General features: G+C 54.7%; 2 protein-coding genes across 2 annotated transcripts in view; one reads left to right on the plus strand and one right to left on the minus strand.

The window, feature by feature from the left end:
* Positions 1-11996, minus strand: part of fox1 (multicopper ferroxidase) — a gene marked incomplete at both ends in the record, with an annotated part of 14595 nt that extends 2599 nt beyond the window's left edge. The window contains 18 exons of the mRNA XM_002947718.1: positions 60-237; positions 682-763; positions 858-965; positions 1255-1424; positions 2149-2271; positions 3083-3160; positions 3752-3841; positions 4306-4409; positions 5230-5356; positions 5618-5779; positions 6067-6289; positions 6478-6583; positions 6813-6987; positions 7224-7439; positions 7922-8347; positions 9287-9430; positions 9936-10397; positions 11970-11996. Coding sequence (XP_002947764.1) covers positions 60-237; positions 682-763; positions 858-965; positions 1255-1424; positions 2149-2271; positions 3083-3160; positions 3752-3841; positions 4306-4409; positions 5230-5356; positions 5618-5779; positions 6067-6289; positions 6478-6583; positions 6813-6987; positions 7224-7439; positions 7922-8347; positions 9287-9430; positions 9936-10397; positions 11970-11996 — 3001 coding nt within the window. The remainder of the gene's footprint in view (positions 1-59; positions 238-681; positions 764-857; positions 966-1254; positions 1425-2148; positions 2272-3082; positions 3161-3751; positions 3842-4305; positions 4410-5229; positions 5357-5617; positions 5780-6066; positions 6290-6477; positions 6584-6812; positions 6988-7223; positions 7440-7921; positions 8348-9286; positions 9431-9935; positions 10398-11969) is intronic.
* Positions 11997-14412: 2416 nt separating this feature from the next.
* On the plus strand, positions 14413-21824 carry hsp70C (heat shock protein Hsp70C; the record flags this gene model as incomplete). The annotated part of the gene is made up of 14 exons (XM_002947591.1): positions 14413-14469; positions 14697-14801; positions 15712-15801; positions 16063-16113; positions 16941-17058; positions 17751-17812; positions 18258-18609; positions 18962-19143; positions 19371-19487; positions 19809-19952; positions 20234-20530; positions 20770-20844; positions 21280-21333; positions 21651-21824. Coding segments are annotated over 14 exons (1878 nt in total), but the record flags the coding sequence as incomplete, so codon positions are not given.
* Between the last annotated feature and the right edge of the window lie 201 nt (positions 21825-22025).

The raw sequence follows: 22025 nt of genomic DNA on the forward strand, positions 1-22025 counted from the left end.
TGCAGTACATGACCGCTGTGATGCCGTGCCATGCTGTACGACGCCGTATGCGCACCTACCTGGTCCAGGTCCGGCGCTGACCGGCACCAGCCAGCGATACACGCACATTTCCCCCGCCGCCACCTCCTGGCAGTTATCCCCCCGGACCACCAGCCCGCCACCCATCTGAATGTTGATGGGGTAGTTGGCCAGGTCCGTCAGGTTGTTTCGGAGGTGGATCTCTAATATGTCCCCAACCTACCGATTAAGGGGTGACAAGGTGGAGGGGGGGGGGCCCGCATCGGGGTTTCAGCCACATGATGGCTCACAATCACATCATTGACAAACGCATTGGCTTGGGTTTGCGTGTGCGAGGTTGTAGAACGTGGCACGTGTTTCGAGGTGTTAGATATTTCAGCTTCAGCAGCAGCAGGAGTGTTCAATAGTAGAGCATCGTAACCACTGCGGCAGTAGCAGGAGGGTACGGCTGCAACCCCCTGATGCCCGGTACGAAGGTAGCTAGCTAGGTAGCTAGGTAGGAACGGGGCACTCACCCACCGATCCACCCGCATTACCAGGCACGATCTCACCCATGCACTCACTCACCCACCCCCCTCATTTACTCCCAACCAGTCATACACAGATGCACGCACGCGTCCTCCCACACACGTCCTCCCAGCACATACATACGCACGCACACACCTCGACCACAATTGTGGGTCCCATGGTCCCATAGTACGCTGGTGTCGCATTGCGTACGGTGAAGCTTTCGTCCGTGTACGCCCTGTACGGAGCACGTACGGAATGTGTAGTGAGTGAACGACAGAAGAAAAACGTCCCCCTCCGTACACCTCGCCTGCTGTACCCGTATGCCGTACCTGAATACGGCCTTGCGGTAACGCGATCCAACAGTGTACCACCCCTTTTCCAGGTACTTGTATGCATTGAACTTCAGACCGCTCTCGTCCACCAAATTTTTGTTGCACCTGTACGTCGGTACGAAAAGAAAAACAACCTCAATGATCGATATCATCAACATCGTCTGGTCTTACATAAAAATACGCATTATTCATATTAATTACGTAAGTAAGCATAAGATCCTTCTTCTAGATTAATAAGATGACAGTTTGTGTGTGAGCTACAAGACAAACTGAAAGCGCACCCGCAAATCTGGATCTCTGACCACATTCACTCCCACTCCCACCCACCCATGCCTACAGCCGCATACCCGCGATGTGAACATCTACACAATAACAAATTCGAAGGAAGACTTACTTGTAGCCGTTCGGTGCGTAGTCCCAGTCCACCGGTTCAGCTTGAATATAGTACTTGCGGGTAGTGCCCGTAGGCGTTGTGGCCTCAACCAAAGCCGGATTCTGGAGCACCTCGTACTTGGCCCTCATACCGGACATGACGTGGTCAGCAACCCGACACTGCAGCTCGTACTTACCTACCGTAGTAACAGCAACAGTATCCGTACAGCCGCAGCAGTATCAGTATCCGTACAGCCGCAGCAGTATCAGTATCAGTATTTCCGCAGCAGTATCAGTATCAGTATCAGTACAGCCGCAGCCGCAGCAGTAGCAGTAGCAGTAGCAGTTGGCAACAAAGCACACTGGCAACAGCACCAGGCAGATAGAACGCAGCACCGCCGATCAAAAACCCACGTGCTACATCTCCATCGTGTGTGTCTATTAGGTGGCACGTTACTAAACCCAACCCTAATCCCCAGCTAACTGTAGGTTTTCTGAGAGTAACGAAAGAAAACCAAGGTTTTCTGTGTATTTGCCGAGAGCGTACTCGGCTGTTCGTTGGTGGTACGGCGGGGCCGTACTGGTGAGAAAGTAGGGCAAGTCGCGGAGAGCGCGACGGAAAGAGCAATTTCGCGAGTTAATATAGTCAGTACTGACAGGCTTCCACTGCGTCGTCTGCCCATTACACCGCCCCGCGGCAGATAGCGCAGTCGGTAACCAGGCTCGCCTCCTCCCACGGAAGCAAGCACACTCTTCTGCTCGCAGGTACCCAAGCCCGACTCACGTCTATAAGCGGTAAGGCAACTACTCATGAAAACCACTTTAAAACCCTAACTACCCAACCGACATCTATTCCCACCCACCCACCCAACCAACCACACGTACCGGGGGAAGTCATGACCACGTCCGCACTGACCATTCCGCCCGGGCTGATCTGAATGCTGTCCGTGTGTTGGGCGTTGTAGTCGAACCGGGGACCGCCCATGTTGGGGGTGTGCATGTCTTCCAGAGTGCCCAAAACCATGACGTGCAAGCGAACCTGGTTCAGAGGGTCAGGTATGTAGCGGGGATGTAAAAGGACGGCGGCGATGGTGGGTGCAACGAGCGAGGGCGGCGCTGGTTCAAAATGTATTGTTTTGGAGGGGGGAAACGAGACCAAACGTCTATGTTGCATAACGTCCAAGTTGTGGATCGCAAGTACTCGCATGTTAAGTACTCACAAGCAATAGCAGTGGCGGCAGCAGTAGGGGTTAGCAAGGTCAGCAAGGTTAGCAGGGGCGTGGGTTAAGTGCGACGAGGGAAGTGAACCGAGAGTGTTGGGCAAGGCCAGGCTTTGTTGTTGTTGTTGATTTTGGGAGGCTTTTTGGAGAGTGAGGGGCTTGTGGGCCGATTGCGCACATTGGCCTAGAATTGGACACCACACAGCACCATACGCCACCACCACACTGTACTACACTGCCACACGAACTGCAAGTCCAAGACGAATGATTGGCCTTCTAGGATCCCTCCTCATCCAGTCACCCGAACATCCGCAGAGACAGAGGGTTCAGCAGTCGCCACCCATCCAGCGTGTGAGTCTCGCTCCTACGTTTTGTGGCCGGAAAGTAATCGTACTGCCGTACATAGGCCGTGGAAAGTACGCATTTGAACCAATTGCTTTTTTTGGGTTTCACCAGCTTCATCGTCACTATTTTCTCCTAAATGATATCGTAAATGACTTCTAACCAGTTATGGCAATTACGAAGAAGTAAAAGCACAGGGCAGGCGGAATGTGAAAGCACCGCTGAGCAGAACCAGGATAAAAACAAGGATGAGGAGAGGCGCTGTGTCAGGTCTCTCGTACAACGTACCTTATCGCCCTGCGTGAAAGTCAGCTTTGGCATGTTGCAGTACATGAAGCCGTTGATGCCGTGCTTCAGCATATGCTCCTGTTGGGATTCGAACCATGCACCATCCACGGTTTTTTTTCATACAAGATTACCTATAGCAAATAGAGAATGCTTTCGGCAGGCAACGAAATTACAGGCCTGCTCTGTTCCATCCATCCACGTGCAACTGGCAAATACTATATACATTTTTTGTACATTGTACGGGCTCCGATGCCCAGTCTAGGCCGCCCCAGCTGAATCCCGCCCCTGGTTTCTGCCTATACCACTTTTCTCCTGGGCCCTTCTGGCACTTTCAGCCCTGACCCCACGTTGCATTCCGTGCACCCATTTAACCTGACGACAGTGACCTTCTCATTGGCCGTCCGATGATTGTTTCTTGTTCGATCAAATTTCAATAAAGCTCTAACTCTTCGAACTTCAAACTTCGAACGGACGCGGTCCCGGGAGGGGTCCAACTGCACGTGCCCACGTGCCGCAGGCCTGCCCCTTAGCGGTCTGAAAACCAAGCGTCCCTCATCACGTGAATAAATAATTGTATAAATCTAAATTTTACTTTAGGATTTTGATACGTTTATGGCAGCAGATGCCGAAATGCTAGGTCGTCATATGCACTGCCGTACAGTCTCGTACCATGAAGCCCGGATCTGCTATCAGGTCCTTCACCGCGTCGTCATCCGCCGCCAGAGCGCCGTCATCCCCCAACCGCGTCCGCAGGTTGGCCTGTGCAGGCGTTTTTAACGTCGTACAGCCAGACAGAAGGGAAACACAGAGTGCCAATTAAGGCGAGATTTTAATTGCTAAAAAGGGCTGTTGGAATTATTACCTTCTTCAATCATCAGTTGTTCATCCTTAACACCCCCTGCGGCCTTGTGGTGTTTTTTTCCTTTTTCACGCTGGAGTGAGGCAGAGATATCGCTGACAGCTGCCCGGAGCCACGGGACTTGTAATTAAAAAAAGGTAAGGCGACGGTCACACAGTGCGCACACTAGCGCTTGTCACACCAAGGAGGTCAGGTCCACTGGGTGACCCACGCCGCACACAATCTGAAGCCGCACACAATCGAAGCCCCTCCGAGGCCACCTGTTCCCACTCCCGAGGTCCCCCCTTTCCGCAACCCCCTCACCCATTCATTCATTCACCCACCCATACATCCACCCACCCGCCCGCCCTCTCAAACGTCCCACCATAAAATTGGACGACTTGATCTCGTTGGTCACGGCGAAGAAGATGACGAGCTCGCGGTCCACGTCGGTGGGTCGGGGGTCGGAGACGGGGTTGACAGCCTTGGCTGCAGGTGGTCAGAGGGAAAGAGTGTAGAGAGTGTGTATGTATGTATGCATGTATGCATGTATGTATGTATGTATGTATGTATGTATGTATGTATGTATGTATGTATGTATGTATGTATGTATGTATGTATGTATGTATGTATGTATGTATGTATGTATGTATGTGGCGCATGTGCGCATGTACGGAAATTCGCATCCTGGAAAAAGCAACTAGCAATGTTAAGCTTTTATAGGATCGGTTGTTCTGTATGCCGCTGCGAAAGACTGGCGACAAGCTGCTAGTCGATGGCTGGGAGGCAGTTGTTCCTCTGGACTCGTCTGCAAGCGCCGTTATGAAGATCTTCTTCGGATTATTCCTCTTGCGTGTCACCCCAGCAGTGGATAACCACCCTACCAAACCGGTAGTCGCTAGCTGGTCGCTTCGGTACCTGGCTGGTAGCAGAGTAACCGACATACTGACCGATAAGGTTACCAGTAAGGTAACGGTTACCGGTCGGTTACCAGGTCGTTATCTCAAAATGTCGGTTACCTTAACAAAGCGATCGGTTGGGAAATAGCTAACCGGTTGGTTACCGGCCCCAACGTAAAGAACACGGTGAACGCCGCGTAACATATGTAAAGCGAAAGCACCTCGTGAAATGCAATCCACTCCCCCTAATGATAATGATCATGGAGAACGAACATCACGAACAAACCCGGAAACGAACTGTCAAAACCACATGTACGTACACCCGTGCTCGCTACCGTACACCTGAACGCAACTCTCCTCGTATCATGTCCCCCTGGCCTCCTAACCAAGCCAGTAACCCCGGTTCGCACCTGAATCCGTAACAATGATAGCACCAGCCAGTCCTGCATAGGTGTCCGCGGTCTCATCCACATGGCTGTGATACATCCACAATAAGGAGGACGGATCCCGGGGGCCTGGGCCGGAGCGTTCCGTCACCTGGGGGAATGTTGTATGTAGAGTGCCGTGTTGCTTAACTAAGCAATCCAAAAAACGCCGATATTTGGGCCGATTTATTGACACCTTTCATGCACCTTATCATTTGCCATGCAATGGCGTCCTTGGGGCCCCCACGGCTTGTACGGACACCCCCGCACTTGTGCGGAATTTGTAACTTGTAATTGCGTGTACGGATCAGTGGTATGAAAAACACGACACACACGGACACCACCCAGCACGCACGTGTGCTTGCAAACCCACCTGCCACACATACTCGTACTTCTGGTTCGGCTGTACGACGTCGTCCAACTTCTGGTTGGCTGCTGTGCCATCTTCGTACAGGGTGCCCTCACTGGCCTTGTTGTAACGCACACCGTGGGGGTGCATGGAAACGTTGATGTTGGCGCGATTGAGCAGTATAACCTGTGCCGTACGTGCATCGCAACGGAAGCACGGGTTGTTGTAAAGTGTTGACACACATGCCTGAACTGCTGTGCCATAAAAAACTAACCAGCGTAAAACCTAACCAGCGCTCACCAAAAATTCCTTAGAACTCCCTAGAATTCCATAGTAGAAATCCATCATTTCAGTCCCAATCACTTGGCGTGATTTCACGCATACAGACGTTTAATGAAGTGTGGAGCATTATTTGTACAAACCGTGCAGACTTCGCATCCAATTACATACTGTGCTCCCACATTGTTTCGCACCTTAATCGTGTCACCGACAACAGCTTTGAAAATGGGGCCCACGAAGCCTAGGTACGAATCCTCTGGCGAACGTTCCTTCTTCACCGAAAAGCTGCTGTTGGTGTACTCCACAAATAATGTCTTGGTGAGTTTGTAGCCCAGCCGGGAGTCCACACCGTCTGCCAGGGGTCCATTGACGAACTGGGAGCCATCGATGCCTTCAGAGAATGGCACCGGAGAGTCCCTGCGGTCAGGGGTACACGGATGTACACGGATGTACACGTCAACGAATTTGCACTGCGTGTGGGGTATATAGAACCAATCCACGCGTGACGGCGCCCGTGACTGCGTTTCTCTCCCCCACCCACCCTTACTCCCACCCGCACACCCACCCGCACACCCACCCTTACTCCCACCCACCCTTACACCCACCCGCACATCTCCGTGTTGTTCGGCCCCGTGTAGCTCCACTCCACCTCCTCAGCGGCCACGTAGTAAACCCGCTCGGTGCCCCCGGAGGGAAGCGGGGCTGGGTTGCCTGTACGGCAGTAGTACGGCAGGTGGGATAGAATCGTGCGCATGTTCTTATGCCAGCATTTCTGTGAGCTACATTACTACATCACCGCGTTTCGCTTGACGCATGGCCCGACAACGCATGGCTCAGCCACCCGTCCACAGTCCCCCACACTCTTTACCTCCACCAGCACGAACCCCAACATCCCCAACATCCCCACCCCAAACACCCGGCACTGATCACCCTGCCCCACCCTTCACGGTGTACAAGTTGACCATCCCTCCATCCATGTGGAAGTTGACGTGGCAGTGGAACATCCAGGCTCCCGGCTCGTCCAACTCCATGTTAACCGAATAAGCGGCGCCAGGAATGCCCGTAAACTGGTCCACGTGGTGACCGTTGAGCTGCAACCGAACAATCGCAACCGCCTAGTTGGTTAGTTAGAAAGTTGGTTAGGTAGGGTGCAGGTTGTTGCTTGCAGCAGGTAAGTGTGTGGAGGGGGGCGAGAGGGACAGGGAGAGGGAGGGGAAGGGATTCCTGATTCCCAGTAACCTTACGAAACTATGCTTTGAACAAGCCACCTACCCCGCTCTTTCATTCCCATTCCCACAATAGCCGTAACCACCCCTAACCACCTCTAACTACCTCTAACCAGACTGCTCACCTCAACAGTATGTCCATGCCAGTGGTAGTTGTGGAGGCTGTCACTCGAGCCCACACTGGCCAGGTGCCACCTCACCCGCTCCCCCACAGCCAATGTCAGGTAGTCGTGGGGCATGTTGCACCACACATAGCCGTTCATCGCCATCTTGGTGTACGACACATCGGACGGCGGAGCCTTGCCGTACGGCAGCATGGCACTGGAGCGCTCGTTCACGGACTGGAGGGTTTCGAAGTTGGGGGAGTTAGGGGAAAGGGAAGTCGAGTGCAGGCCGGGGAGATTGGGGGGGGGGGGGGACGCGAGACAGGCGGGAGCAGCTTTTAATATAAAACGGAAAAACGAAATTCTTTTCCCTTTCATCCCCGAAATGGAGTCATTATAGTTTAATTTACTAAGTTCTCCAGAAATATAAACTGCGGATCCTGAACGCATTTAGCTCATGTAACCCCGGCCTGCCCTCGTACCATGCTGCCACCACTGGATGTGGAGACGCGCAGGACACGTAGCGGCGAGCACCCGCAGCAGAGTCGAGGAAGTCTGGGCACACCTCTAAGACCGGCACAGATACAAAGACAGGCCACATCACCCAAATCGGGAACCCCGACAGCACCAACTGCAGCAATAGACAACCCTCCAAGCCCAAACCACTCCAACCAACCCCACCATGCGCCTGCAAAACCACGCCGACACCACCAACTGACCTGGAACATAACCACCAGCTCCCGGTCCACATCACTCGGCCGCCCGTCCGCCGCCTTCGCCACACCGGCGCCCGTCACAATGATAGGGCCCACCAGGCCCGCATTGTCGTGCAGCGACGGATCCACGCTGCTGCCGTACAGCCACAACCGCGAGGTGACGGTAGCGTCCGGTCCTGCAGGCCCTGCCTCCGGCGGCACGACCCAGAGGTAGGTGGCGGCGCCGCCAGGGGGCACGGGTTGCACGCGGGCGGATGTACGGCCGGCGCCGTCCCAAGCCACGATGCCGCCGTTGGGCACCATATTGACGGCGACGCCGCTTGGGAGGTTGTTCTTGAATACGATACGAACCACATCCCCGACGGCGGCCCGAATGAGGGGCCCCAGATTGCCGAGGTGCTGCCACTCCGCAGGTCGGGGCTTGAGAGTCTGCGGGTGTACGGGATTGGGGTAGGGACAGGGCATATTTGTGTGTATGTATGTATGTGTGTGTATTAAGTGTGTTGGGGAAAGAAGAATAACGGGGCAGGGGGAAAGGTGGCGGGATGAGGGGATGCGGGAGAGCCGGGTTGTGAGGTTGGCTTGAAGATGGATCCGCAAGTCTGAGGTTCAAATCGGTATTTGGCTAAATAAGATAATGTGGGTTCGGGTCCCACCGCTGGTCCTCCCCCCCCGGGTGAAGTCGATGGGGGTGGTGAAGGCTGAGATGAAACACTGGGTTCCTCCCGTGCGCTGGGCGGCTGGAGGGGGAGCTCTCACCATGAATACACTGTCGCAAAGCAGTGGCGGGGAATAATTTTGCACAGGGCCTGGACCAGGGGCTGTATACCAGATGGTGGTTGGGTAACGAAATCGGGCGGCGGCGGCAGGATTCGCAAGGATAGGGTGGCGATTGGCGCACCGGTGTGAGTGCATTGGCAGGTCGCGCAGCTGTAGAGCATGCGCTTTCGTTGGAACGGAGGGGTTGTTTGGCATCTGAGCTGATGTACGTAGCTGGCTAGAGGATTCGAACAGGTGATGGCGTCTTGCGTTGATGAGGGAGAACGGTTAGGATTCTGACCGATATAACACCCCTCAATGATGGAGAGCGCTTCGGCGGTCGTTCCCGTTGGGGTACGGTTAGGTGCCCCTGGCCAGCGTCAGGCCCGGATCGATACATGTAACAGATACACACACACACGGACAAATACACAGACACACATACCTCTCCTCCCCACCTTCCCCAAGACGCAAAGATATCGCGAACATGAAGACACACAAAGCACATGCAAGTATACACATAGCCGGGTGAAATCTACCCATCTACACACTCATCCATCCATCCATCCATCCAAACACACGCACACAAGTGCGCGCACGCGCCCCTACCTTGAAGCTGCTGTCCGTGTACTCCCGGTACTGAGCCTTGGTGAAGGTACCTCCCACGCGCGTGAAGCCCGGTGTCAGGAACATGGCGGCCATGCGGTCGTCGTAGCACAGGTTGCGACCTGAGGGAGCGTAGTCCCAAGAGATCTACACATCGAAGCACAGCACGGCACGGCAGGAACACACACGCAGCAACAGTGAGTAGTGTGAGAGGCTAAGAGGTGCATCATATTGTGTTTCGGGTCAAGGCCATTACCGCCCCACACACCCATTTCCTACAGGACTTTGAGACTCATCTCCCCCAACTTCCCCCCCCCCAAACGGCCCCACGGGTAGTGAACCCTCCCCTACAACTACAAACTTACAGAAAGACACTCCACATACACTACGCCTTCCCATGTTTGTACGTTTGCACTTTTCTCATCATCCAGCCATACCCACCATCGCCCTACCACCACCTTGCACCAACTTCCCATCCTCAGCTTAAGAACTGCTTAAGAACCGTTCAACCATGGCTCCAGCTTGCGACCCCACAAAACGAATTATGACAATATGGATTTGGGTCCTGCAAAGTAAAACCTAAAGAACAAAGATAACAAAGATAACATGAGGGTTTCGTGGGTAACCTAACCATCCTAGGCGCCTCCCGTACCTGGTCAGCTGCGATGAAGTAGGTGCGCCCCGCCACAGCCGCGCCCAGATCGATCGCCGAGTAAAGCCCCGAGCCGCCGCCCTTGTCCTTCTTGCCACCTATACCCACACCCACACCGACGCCCACTCCCACGCCCACTGCCACAGCCACAAACACGGCTACAGCAATCCATTTTAAGCTCCTGCTGCTCCCCTTGCTGGCACCGGCACCGGCACCACCAGCGGCGGAGCTGCGGGCGGACTCAAGCCCCTTCTTAGGGGAGGACGGCGGCGATGGCGACGGCTGCGATGAGGACGTCGCCGCCGCCTCCACATCCGCGGAATTCATCTGCACATCCACATGGTCTGGCCTTAAGGCAGGGGCAGCGGGTGCGCTGCCGTACATGGTGGTGGCGCTGCCGCTGTGCCTGTTCGCGGTTTGCGCTTCCTGGAGGCTGTACGGAAACTTTCGCCAGCCTCTGGCCTGGAGAGGGATGGGGAGAAGGCCGGGAGAGTTACTTGTCTTAACTACAATTCATTTTTGTATTTCGTCGAGGATGGCACAGAGCCGGATGCAGGTGCTGGGGAAGGTGTGCACTAAGGCTTTGGGAGCTGCATGCATTGCCGAGCCGTGGCGAGGGGGATGCTATTACAAAAAGATACAAGAATCCTCACAATGTAGCGATTAAAATTAAGGTTAAAAGATGCGGGTGGCGTGCACGAAGCCTGTTCAGTCTTCGCCGACATCCGGCAAGTAATTGTCCGACCGCATTGTTTTGCAGCATTTTGGGTCACATTTAATGCAGGTTGTCCAGATATTTTGCAAGGATGTCACTGCGTTTCCCTTTGCAGCTGCACGTGGGACGACAGCTTGCGCGATGTAGCCTCCAACGCGTCCAAATGTCCAATTGGCCATAACGAGGGAAACTTTGAAAACTAATCGAGCAATCATACCTTACAAAGCACTTGCCGCCACTAAGCTGATTGCGATTCTCCAATGGGAGACGAGAAAACAGTAATACGATTACGAATTTCAAGCGCCGATCGCGGGAGCCGCAGCTCATGCGTCAACTTCAATCGATGGCTACAGATAAAGCCATCGAATGACGGTGCCGCAACATTAGGCAACCTTGCTGACAGTGCGTGCGCCTGGCACGCGCATAATCACTTCCGTACAGCAGTCTGCGAGGACTGGGTCTTGCGCTCTCAGAAATCGGGAGCAAGTTATGGGTAAAATTAGCAAATGGCTACACTTGGTGCCTGTTTTGCAATGTATCAGGGACAGTGTGAGAATTTGCAAATTGTCGGATGCAACGAGGGAGGCCACCTTCTCACTAACGACTCGAGGGTAGTCCGAACGATTGCCTCGGCTTGAATTTGCATCGAAGGTACCGGCGCAGCTGTGTAGAACCGGACGATTCGCACATTCTCAGAATGAATACGGCCGGAATTTCTACGGTCTTGAAGCAGCTACGCCTCCCATGTCGCCATCCTAAAACATCGTGGCCTCAATTCCACCTCATCCATAGCACCTGAAAGGATCATTCAAAAGCCATCAACATATCCATAGCTCAGAGCGATAGGATATGCCTGGATATCTTGCACTGGAACGGCCCGCCCAGCCTGCACGGCCTCCGCTCGATTCCCCTGTCGAGCATAACGGTATCCTAGAGTAGGCACAACTGTATGAGGGTGAAAAGCACTAACGCCATTCCTTCGCTATTACCCGGATCCCCAGGCGCTGGAGCGTTGTAGGGCGGCTGCGACTTTTGCTTTTAGCACGCAAGGCAACGGTCGTAACGTAGGGCCACAGGGCCGCTACAGGCTGAAGCTGCTACGAGACCTCAATACCTGATCTATCTGACTCATAATGCACTGCACAAGAACTCCTCGAAGTTTGAATTACAAGTAAATCTAAAATGGATTTCGAAAGGGTGGAGGAAGCCTTCTTGAGCTCAGATTAACCTTTTTAATGCTTATTCGCTGGCATGTCGACATGCTGATGAGGTCTTTCAGTAGCTTCCTTTCGGTCCGTTTCTCCAGGCTTCTCCCTCACGGCTACGCTCGGCTGGTCCGTTTGCATCTTTCAACATTTGTCAATAATGGAGTTTCCCCTGCCGAATGTCGGTATCAACTGGTGTTGCTACAACCCGCTCCGCTCCCGTCTTTACCCGTTACCCTTCACACTTCCGCCTGTATAGGGAAAACAGGGGGCGAGGAACGAAGGGCCTGGATCTTAAACTGGAAACTGCAGCATTGCCATGCGCCTCTTAGCAGGCTTTGTCTACCGCAGGGATTGCCTCGTATGGAACCTCCCATAGCTCTAGCCCTAGCTCAAGCCGTAGCCCTTGTCCTGTTCCCAGCCATCTTTTATGCTGCTGTGGCAACTGATTCTTCGGTGCAAGGTGTGAAAGTGTTGAGCTGAGAGAACCCCGTTGCGATCCTTTGTGCGAGCAACAGAGCGCCATGTACCCCCCTCCCGGGTCCTATTACTGCTGTCACCATATGAGTATCGGTCACATTCCAACAAATAAGAATATCGCGGATAACGGGAACTTGGCGTCTACGTCGCTCCATATCGGTTGCTGGCTCAGTTTTCAACCCTCCAATGGAAAGGAAAGGAAAAGAATGCATCAAGGCCCGGAGAGGCCTGGTGTACTTCGCGCGCGAGAGGCAACATGTGCACGTGGAAAAGCGCTCGTAAAGGTACGTTGCGAATCGGACGTTGCACCACCGCGTGACGGCGGTGCACCATTCAATTGCACCACGGGATGGCGGAGAGATGGCAGAGGCGGTACCGGACTGCCGAACCGGACCAACCTTATCCTCCCCCACCCAGGACCTCCACCACACCTCCACCCGCGTCATCCGAGGTGCTGCTTTTTCCTGGATGGGTTTCCCTCCGCCTAATCCTTCTCCTAACCTTTCCGCACCTCATCCTTCCTCACCTCATCCCACATTCTGTTAACTTCTCGTATCGGTCCTACGTTTGAAGTCATGCAAGTCCACGCAAGGAGTTGCAGGACGCTACACGGCCTCCGTGGTCACAGGGACGAAAACAAGTAAAAGTCACGAAGAGGTAAACCAACCCCATGTACAGAGGAAGTCCTCAAGCGAAGGCGGAAGGCGGAAGGCGGCCCAGGAATTGAGAGCGCTCCTGAGGGCCTGAGGTGCCCCGGACGGCCGGAAAAGCTGTTGAAGGGCGTGGACAGTACTGGACAAGAAAGACCCTGTTGTCAAGTGGTTCGCTCGCCGGTGAAAGCAGGAGAGATATGGATGATGCTGGTGCCGGAGTTACGTTTAAGATCTTTAGATTGTAACAGAAGGCATATATGTGTCACATGTCGTTCTGCTTTCAGGTTAGACAGCTGTGATTTTGCGCAGGCGTGCGGCAGAGCTGCCAAGCGGCCACTCCCTGTTTCGGTTTGTGTCTGTGGTCATTCGCCTTGGATACCGGCTACCGCTGCAACGGCTGACTCGACGCGGTTGCTTCGGAGAGTTAGTTAGTGGTGTTTGGGTCAACCAACGGACAACTAGAGCAGGATACATGCTTTGAACACAATATCTCGTCCTTAATACTAGCATGTGGGATATAGCTAACATTATTCTTTTGTGTTCAGTACAGCATACTTGCTTTAATAAAGGACCGAAGCGGCCCACGTGCTGGGACTCAGTCGGTTACCTGCGGCTTCCGTACACCAGCTTTGAAATCTAGCTGCGCGTTATGTCCCTTTCATTTGGCCTACCTCCATACATAAGAGGTCCAGGTCTAAGTGATTCCGAGCTCGCCGGCTTGGTTTGGCTAAGAAACTGCGTTTGTCTCGCCCACGGGTCATTAAGCGTTCCAGAAGTATTAAGAAGTAAATAGACAAACCTGTATATTATAAAAGTTGCAAAGTTACCTAATTGGTAAGCCATTTTGCGTGGACTGCGTAAGCGGCGTACGGCGTACACTCGAGAAGCACCCGAAAGAGAACATACAGAATAATACCATCACGTCGTCAATTGTAGGGCAGCTTTTGCATTGTCTGGTGCGTGTTGTTGCGTAGCTTAGTGAACCCAGTTTCCAACACGATCATTGGCTGCTCCAGCGGTGGCATATCGCTTTGCCATGTTGCAAAACGCGGGAGCCCGCGCCCTGGGCGCTGGTATCTTGCAGGTGTGTAGCCTTAGCTCATTCAGCCCAGCGCGCTTGGTAGCTGCATAAACCTACGTCGACGTGGGGCCGTCGGCGCCTTACGTTACATTTCGGCAGCGCTCTCTCTGACAGCCCATACAACTTTGATCTAATGCAGGTTGTTCAGGGATCTTTGGGATTGCAAGCTACGGCACTGCGATGCCTAAGGTATGGGAGAGGTGTCGTCGTGATGGCAAGAGTCGTCGAGCGACGACATGCGACTCCGAAATTTATTTCCATGGTCTCACGCTTTCATTTTTTTCTCATTTGTCCACGCTACTCCCAATAACGCAGCGTCTCGGCGAGTCGGTTGTCCGACGCCGTCATCGGAATCGATCTGGGAACAACCAACTCCTGCGTCGCTGTCATGGAGGGCAAGGTACGCTATTTTGTGCAGCGGAATCCAGATTAGATCTTCACAAAACTGGGTCAAAGCCATGGGACTCCGCTCACGCGGGGTTCGGGGAGGAGCGCGGGCTATCGTTACCGGTATATACATCTACAGCCCCCGGCAGCCACTCCTCACAACCCGCATCTTCTTAACCTCCTCCCTCTCCCTCCCTCCCTCCCTCTCTCTATGTCCTCCTTCCTCTCTTAATTGTGCAGACTCCTCGTGTGATTGAGAATGCAGAGGGTGCCCGCACCACTCCCTCTGTGGTCGCGTTCACGGATAAGGGCGAGCGCCTGGTGGGCCTCCCAGCGAAGCGCCAGGTAAATAGCCGCCAGCACCATCTCCCGGCAATAAACAACAAACGGCCACAAAGGTTGAACAACGAAAATGAGGTCGCAGGCCGTATCCACAAACTCACCAATCCCTTCTGCCTGCCCAGACGTGCCGTACATACCTTGTAAAGCACGCGTGCCCGATGATTTGGGGTGGGGGAGGTGGACGAGGGAGGGACGGAAGGAGGGACGTTATGTTACGGTTTGGGATTCGGTGTTTACATCGGTGCGGTGAAGGAAAGGATGTATGTTTGAAATCTCCGAAGTCCCCGCTCCAATCCGTCTAGACACGAAACTGGGCCCTACGTGCCGTACCGGATAAAGGTGTGTAACTTGACGGGGTGTAAGCGAACCCGATGCTCCTAACTCCCGTAATCCACTGAACTGAAAAGCGGGGCGGTGCATTGGCCTGCCCCGGACTGGCTGGGTGAGAGTGGGAGAGAGAGGGAGAGTGTGTGTGTGTGTGTATGGCGCACGCTGGGCAGCTAGCTGAGCTAAAACATGAGCTAAGTGTGTTTTGTTAAATATAGGTTGCTCTGTGTTTAGTTTGTATTGTATTTACGCTGAGCAATACACTATGTGCACATTGAACAGCGCTCCTCGAGGCCTGTGTTGATGTAAACTACTGAGGGGGCTGTGCACCGACATCGGCATATGGTTGTGGCTGGGGGGGAAAAGCCGGGAACTGGATGGCCGGGAATGTGGCGGGGTGGAGGAAAGGTGGAGGTGGTTTCGCTAAGGCGCTTTCCCCCTGGCGCGTGTGACATCCCTGACACTGTATGTATGTATGTATTGTGTGTGTCCCTCCTTTATTTGCCGTGCTCTTCTTCCTGCCCGCTGCGTCATTCTCGTCTTCTCCCCCTCTTCGCACCATCACCATCACCATCACCATCCTCAGGCGGTCACCAACCCGACCAATACGGTGTATGCCACGAAGCGTTTGATCGGTCGCGGCTTCGATGATCCACAAACGCAGAAAGAGGCCAAGGTGAGGTGGGCCGTGGGGGTGTTTGTGTGTGTATGTATTTATGTGTGTGTGATGGATGGGGGGCGTGGATGAGAGGCGTGTGTACGTGTGATGGCGGGAAAGGTAAGTCGTGTAAGTGGATGGTACGTCGTGTGCCCCGGTGTGCGGGAATAATAACTGCGTTGTGTGTTGTGTGTTTTTAAATGCTGAGCTGACTGCTTTGCTCAGCCGTGCTTTGCTCAACCTACTCGCCTACGCGCGCGCGTGTGTGTGTGTGTGCAGATGGTGCCGTACAAGATTATCAAGGCCAAGAACGGGGATGCCTGGGTGGAGGTAAGCGAGAGTGTGTGTGTGCGTGTGTGTGTATGTATGTGTATGTATATGGTTGGGAAAGGGGATTGGGCATCCGAGAGCTTCTTGGTGGTGAGGTTGTCTTGATGGGCAGCTATCTGGTTTGTCCAGGGGGAAAGGGGTAAACCATTTGTCCCGTCTTTCCCTGGGTTGGGGGTCCTACTGTGGGCTAGGAGGGCGGCGGCAGCGGACCGGACCTGCAGCTCCACTGCCCCACTGAAAGCTCTTCAGTATAACGGTGGCAGAGGACCTGATGTAAAGCGGTAGGGGCCCGACTCCCAAGTTCGGTTCGGGGCCTTTCGAAACGATGAAAAGGTGCTTTCCTGCTAGAGGATGCTCGCTCAGCTGTCGGAGCGCAACACCCGCATCACCTTCAGAGCCGCGTCGCCGGAAGTCTCCAGAACTCTCAAGAACCAACCACTGTCGACCTTGACACAGGCTTTGTGCGCGATGTATTAAGATATGACCAGGCAAACACGACACCCAAGGCACACTGTCGCCTTTCCCATGGCGTCGTCGTCGCCTAACGAAACAGGCTTCCGCTGCAACGTCACCACCACCACCACCACCAGTACACCTAGAAGAGCTGCTGGTGGTGGTGTTGCGGCTGCGGCTTTCTAAATATTTTCCATCCTCCCTACATATGGTTTATAGCACGGGTGAATGAAACATCTTGGCACTATGCGGCCGTCACTCCGCATGCACTTTTCCAGGACCCGCATGTAACAACACCCCATCGCCACCTCCCCACGTCGCCTCCCCCTTATGCCCCCCCGGCCGCGCCCTCACACTCCTCCCCCCCTCCTCAGGCTGGCGGTCAGCAGTACTCCCCAAGTCAGATGGGGGCCTTCGTGCTAACTAAGATGAAGGAGACGGCGGAGGCGTATCTCGGTCACCCCGTTTCGAAGGCGGTCATCACCGTGCCAGGTGTGGTGTGGCGTGGTGTGGTGTGGTGTGGTGTCGGGGGCGGGAGGGAGGGGAGAGGGGAGGGGGCGTGTGAGGGACATGGGTGCAGATTGAAGGGTGGAGTAGTGACGGGCAGGGTTTTAGGGTTTCGGCCATGCTCGGGGAAAAAAAGGAGGGGACCGTGGGAGATGCAGGGAAATGCAGATTGTGTGTATTGGGGAATGGGACCGGTAGGGGAGCACGGGTGGGAGATGGGGAGATGGGGAGGGGGAGGGGGATGGCAGAGCGTGGGCCCCACTGACACCTGAAGGTAGTTGTACGGGATTAGTATTCGGGGGTGGGGGTTGACCGACATGAGTAACGTAGGTGTTTTCCTCCAGCTCCTCCTCCAGGAGTGGTGAGAGGGGAACGCAGGTCACCCCGACCCACAGGGCCCCGTGTGTTACCCCCACCTGCTCTGGGGGGCTCGTGTACCCACATCGGCAGCGGTCGCTTACACCACCAGGGGCACCAGGACACTGCCTGTCGTACGCCGCGTGATGGGATTCCAGCTCCTCACCCGTTTTTTTGCTCTCTTTTATCATGGTGGTCCATATCCCCCGCCCCGCCCTGCTGCTCGCCGGGATCTTTTTATGCGTCTGTGTGTGTCTCTGTCGCCACGCCGCCCTCTCCCTCTTGCCGGTGCCTTTTCTGCCTCCCTCTTTCGCCCCCAGCGTACTTTAACGACTCGCAGCGCCAGGCCACGAAGGATGCGGGCCGTATCGCGGGGCTGGAGGTAAGCGGGCTTCCCGGCTGCGTCGGCCTGTCTGTCTGTCTGTCTATCAGTCAGTCTGTCTATCTGTATGCCTAACTGTCTGTATGTCTTGTCTCTCTCTTTGACTGGCTGGCTGCATCTCTGAGATCGGAGCGTGTCTGTTGGTATTCTATTCACGAAGTCGATTGTAACTGTGCGCGTGAGACCTAACTATGTGGCAAGAGGTGTGAAATTAATGGAAAGCTTATCATATCATCCTTCGTTAAGATTAGTTCGGTTATGACCAGAGTGGTTTTTATCCTTGAAGAAGTTATTTGTGTGTTTGGCACTGCTCTGTGCCTTGGGTAATAAGGCTCTTTCCAGAAGTGTTCCAACTACCACAACCAAAACACAACAACTCGTTTTAAACTAACAAAAAGGTCTACGTGTACACGGTAACAAATCACTCAAAACAACAATCCAACAGGTTCTCCGCATTATTAACGAGCCCACAGCCGCGGCGCTTGCGTACGGCACTGACAAAAAGGAGGGCCTTATCGCGGTGTACGATTTGGGTGGCGGTACCTTCGATATTTCCATTTTGGAGATCATGGGCGGCGTGTTTGAGGTCAAGGCCACCAATGGAGACACGTTTTTGGGTGGGGAAGATTTCGACAACACCATTCTCAACTACCTGGTCACGGAGTTTAAGAAGGAGACTGGGATTGACCTTTCGAAGGATCGGTTGGCGGTTCAACGGTTACGGGAGGCTTCAGAGAAGGCCAAGTGCGAGCTTTCTTCAACCAACTCAACTGATATCAACCTTCCCTTCATCACGGGTATGTCCGTGTGCTGCTTGTGTGTGTTGGAGTTTTCTTTTTTTTTGTGTGTGTGTGAATTGTTTTTGAGCATATTTCGGCCAGTGCATGTTTTAGGTGTGTGAGGAGGAAGATTCACATGTCCTACATGGAGCGAGGGGAGGGGTGGTTCGGAGGAAAGGAAGTTCTGAGTGTCCCTAGGGGTTCGTTTGTTACATTTGACATGTACTTCGCCAACTTTTTGTAGCTGTAACCCCCCCCTCCCCCCGTCCCTATTTCAAGGCCGCGCCTGCTCGCGCATACACGTTCGACTCTCATCCCCAGCTGTTAATTTGTTTTCGTTTCCTCTTATTTTTCTGCTGTGCGCGCGCAGCCGACGCTTCTGGTCCCAAGCACTTGAACATGGCCCTCACTCGCGCCAAGTTGGAGCTGTTGGTGAAGGAGCTGTTGGAGCGCACCAAGCAGCCCTGCTACCAGGCCATGAAGGACGCGGGGGTGCAGCCCAAGGACATACAGGAGGTGCTGCTGGTGGGCGGCATGACGCGTATGCCCAAGGTAACAGACCCACCACATGCACACGGCATACACGTGATGCCGTACCTCCCCGTGTACGAGTCCTTAAACTAGGAAAGCACGGGCGCACGTTGCGATTTTCGCAATGCATCCATGTGCTCATTTTCTTCCCGCGCCCCCTGCCTACCCCCCCCCCCCCCCCGACGGGCAGTCAGCTTCACTCGATTGTGGTTCGTCTTCCCCCCGACGGGCCCTCCGTGCCACCGCAGGTTAACGAGATCGTGAAGGAGATCTTCCAGCGCGACCCCTCCAAGGGCGTCAACCCGGACGAGGTGGTGGCCATGGGAGCCGCCATTCAGGGCGGAGTGCTGCGGGGGGATGTCAAGGTGGGATTGGGGATATGAAGGGTTGGGTGCTGCGAGGTGGCTGACAGGTGTTGTGTTTTCTGTGTGTATGTGTGTATATGTGTATGTATATGTGTGTATGTATATGTGTGTGTAGCTGTCTCCCTTTCTGTACAGCTCCTAATCCTTCCCGGTCGCTTGAGAGTCCAGTTGACCAGCACCCCAAAAACCCTCCCAACCCGGTTTTACGTCAACTGCCACTCCCCCGAACACAAACTCAAAACTCCCCCATATTAAACTCACCTCAACCCCACCCTCACCCCGCAATCCTTCTCGTACGGCACCCAACACCACGCCTTACAGGATATTTTGCTTCTGGACGTGACCCCCCTCTCCCTGGGCATTGAGACGCTGGGCGGTGTGTTCACTCGCATGATCAACCGCAACACCACCATCCCCACCAAGAAGTCCCAGGTCTTCTCCACAGCGGCGGACAACCAGACGCAGGTACTCGTACTCGTGAGGGGGGAACACGTGGACCGGGGGGCCGGGAGGGGGATTGAAGGGAGGGGGTTGAGGGGGAAAAGCGGGGAGGGGGGAAAGGGGGGGGTTGAGGGTTTTGGTTTCGGGGAGGCCCTTTGGTGTTTGTTGTTTTGGTGACCTCGGGACACACGTCCACACATGCATACAGACACATACAGACAGACACACAGACAGACGTGCCATACTGCGTATTTCCTCTTTCCCCCGCGTCCTAACGGTCCTAACGAACCCACAACGTCCCCCAGGTGGGCATCAAGGTCTTCCAGGGCGAGCGCGAGATGGCGGCGGACAACAAGCTGCTCGGCCAGTTCGACCTGGTGGGCATTCCTCCATCTCCTCGCGGTGTGCCGCAAATCGAGGTGACGTTCGACATCGACGCCAACGGCATTGTGCACGTGTCCGCGAAGGACAAGGCCACGGGCAAGGAGCAGTCTATCCGCATCCAGAGCAGCGGCGGCTTGAGTGAGGATCAGATCCAACAGATGGTTCGCGATGCTGAGACGTATGCGGAGAAGGACAAGACACGCAAGGAGCTGATTGAGGTGCGCGAAAAGTGGATCTGAATCTGGATCCAAATCTGCATGTCGATCCTTTCTTGAGTGTTTAAAAAGAAGCTTGGAAAGCGGTTGTAACGAACCCGAGAAGAAAGGGCGGCGTGTGTCTTGGCTGGCTGGCTGGCTGGCTGGTGGTTTTGTGTGTTGTACCCTGCCTTGCCTCAGTCGGTCAGCCGCTCAGCCGCTCTTGGTCTCCGCCCCGGCCCCCCCCCTTCCCGGCCCCCCAGGCTAAGAACGAGGCAGACACGGCAATTTACTCAACGGAGAAATCTCTTAGCGAGTACAAGTCCAAGTTGCCCCAGGTGCGTTGTAGGTCTGTATGTCTTGTGCGCCGAGGGGAGGGAGAAGTGGCTGGGGAGGGAGGGTTATGGGGCACTTTTTGCTCGGGGGGTTGCCGCGGAGTCGGGATGTGGGGTATCGTCGGGTTTAGATAATTTGCGTTACGCTTTAAAAATTGCAAGTTGTCGTGCAAGGGATCCCCTCTCCGGATCTGAGGTCCCAGGATGGGGGGTGGAGGGGGGAAAGAGAAGGGGCAGGAGGTGTTGGGGGACCTGTGCGCCCCCTTCGTCGCCCACTCCAGCTCTCCACCCTTATCTCCCTTCTCACTCTTATCACTCTTTTATCACTCATCTGAACGAATACCTGTATCGGCAATGTGCTACATCCCCTTGACGACGGACGCAAACGCAGCCTTTGTTTCAATTCCCAACTATGCGCTCACTGGCTATCTGTCGCAGGCGGTTGTGGACGAGATCACCAAGGCCATCGCGGACTGCCGGGCTGCCTCCCAGGTGGGTCGGGGTGAACAGTACATCATAGCGCCTTGGGGTTTGACGGTTGACAGTTGGTGGCTGGGAAATGTTTTCGATTTAAGGTTGTGAGCATAGACGGCGGGGTGACTGGCGGCTGGCGAGGTTCAGTTCAAGAAGCGGACGGGTCGGGGTCGGGGTCGGGGTCGGGGTCGGGGGGGATGCAAAGCCACAGGGGAGAGCTGCTGCAAATGGTGTGAGGACCCCCCCCCCGGACAACATGTTGGCTGCTGCTTCCTGGAACCTGCCATGCAACCACCTCACCTCACCTCACCTGCAATCCGGGTCCCTTACAACAGGCGGAGGATCTCGTTGATCTGAAGGCCAAGATCCAGGCGCTCAGCACGGCGTCCATGAAGATCGGGGAGACGCTCTCACAGCAGTCGGGAAGCGGCGGCAGCAGCGCCAGCAGCGGCTCCTCCTCTTCCTCCTCATCATCGTCCACGGATGCAGGGTCTGGGGACCAGAAGTAAAGCGCGTCTGTGCGTCTGTACGTCTTGTCTGCGGAGAATGAAGATATATGGGAGATGATGCGCCTTCATCCTGTCTTGCGGGCGGACAAGGGGGGTTGGGGGTCCTAGGGGCTGTGGGGTATTGACGGATTGGATGTGGGTCATTGTTTTAGAGTGGAGGGAGAAGATGTGGATGTGGTGGAGTCATTGGTTGAGCGAGAG

The sequence above is a fragment of the Volvox carteri genome (assembly GCF_000143455.1).
Source record: "Volvox carteri f. nagariensis unplaced genomic scaffold VOLCAscaffold_7, whole genome shotgun sequence".
Classification (NCBI taxonomy): domain Eukaryota; kingdom Viridiplantae; phylum Chlorophyta; class Chlorophyceae; order Chlamydomonadales; family Volvocaceae; genus Volvox; species Volvox carteri.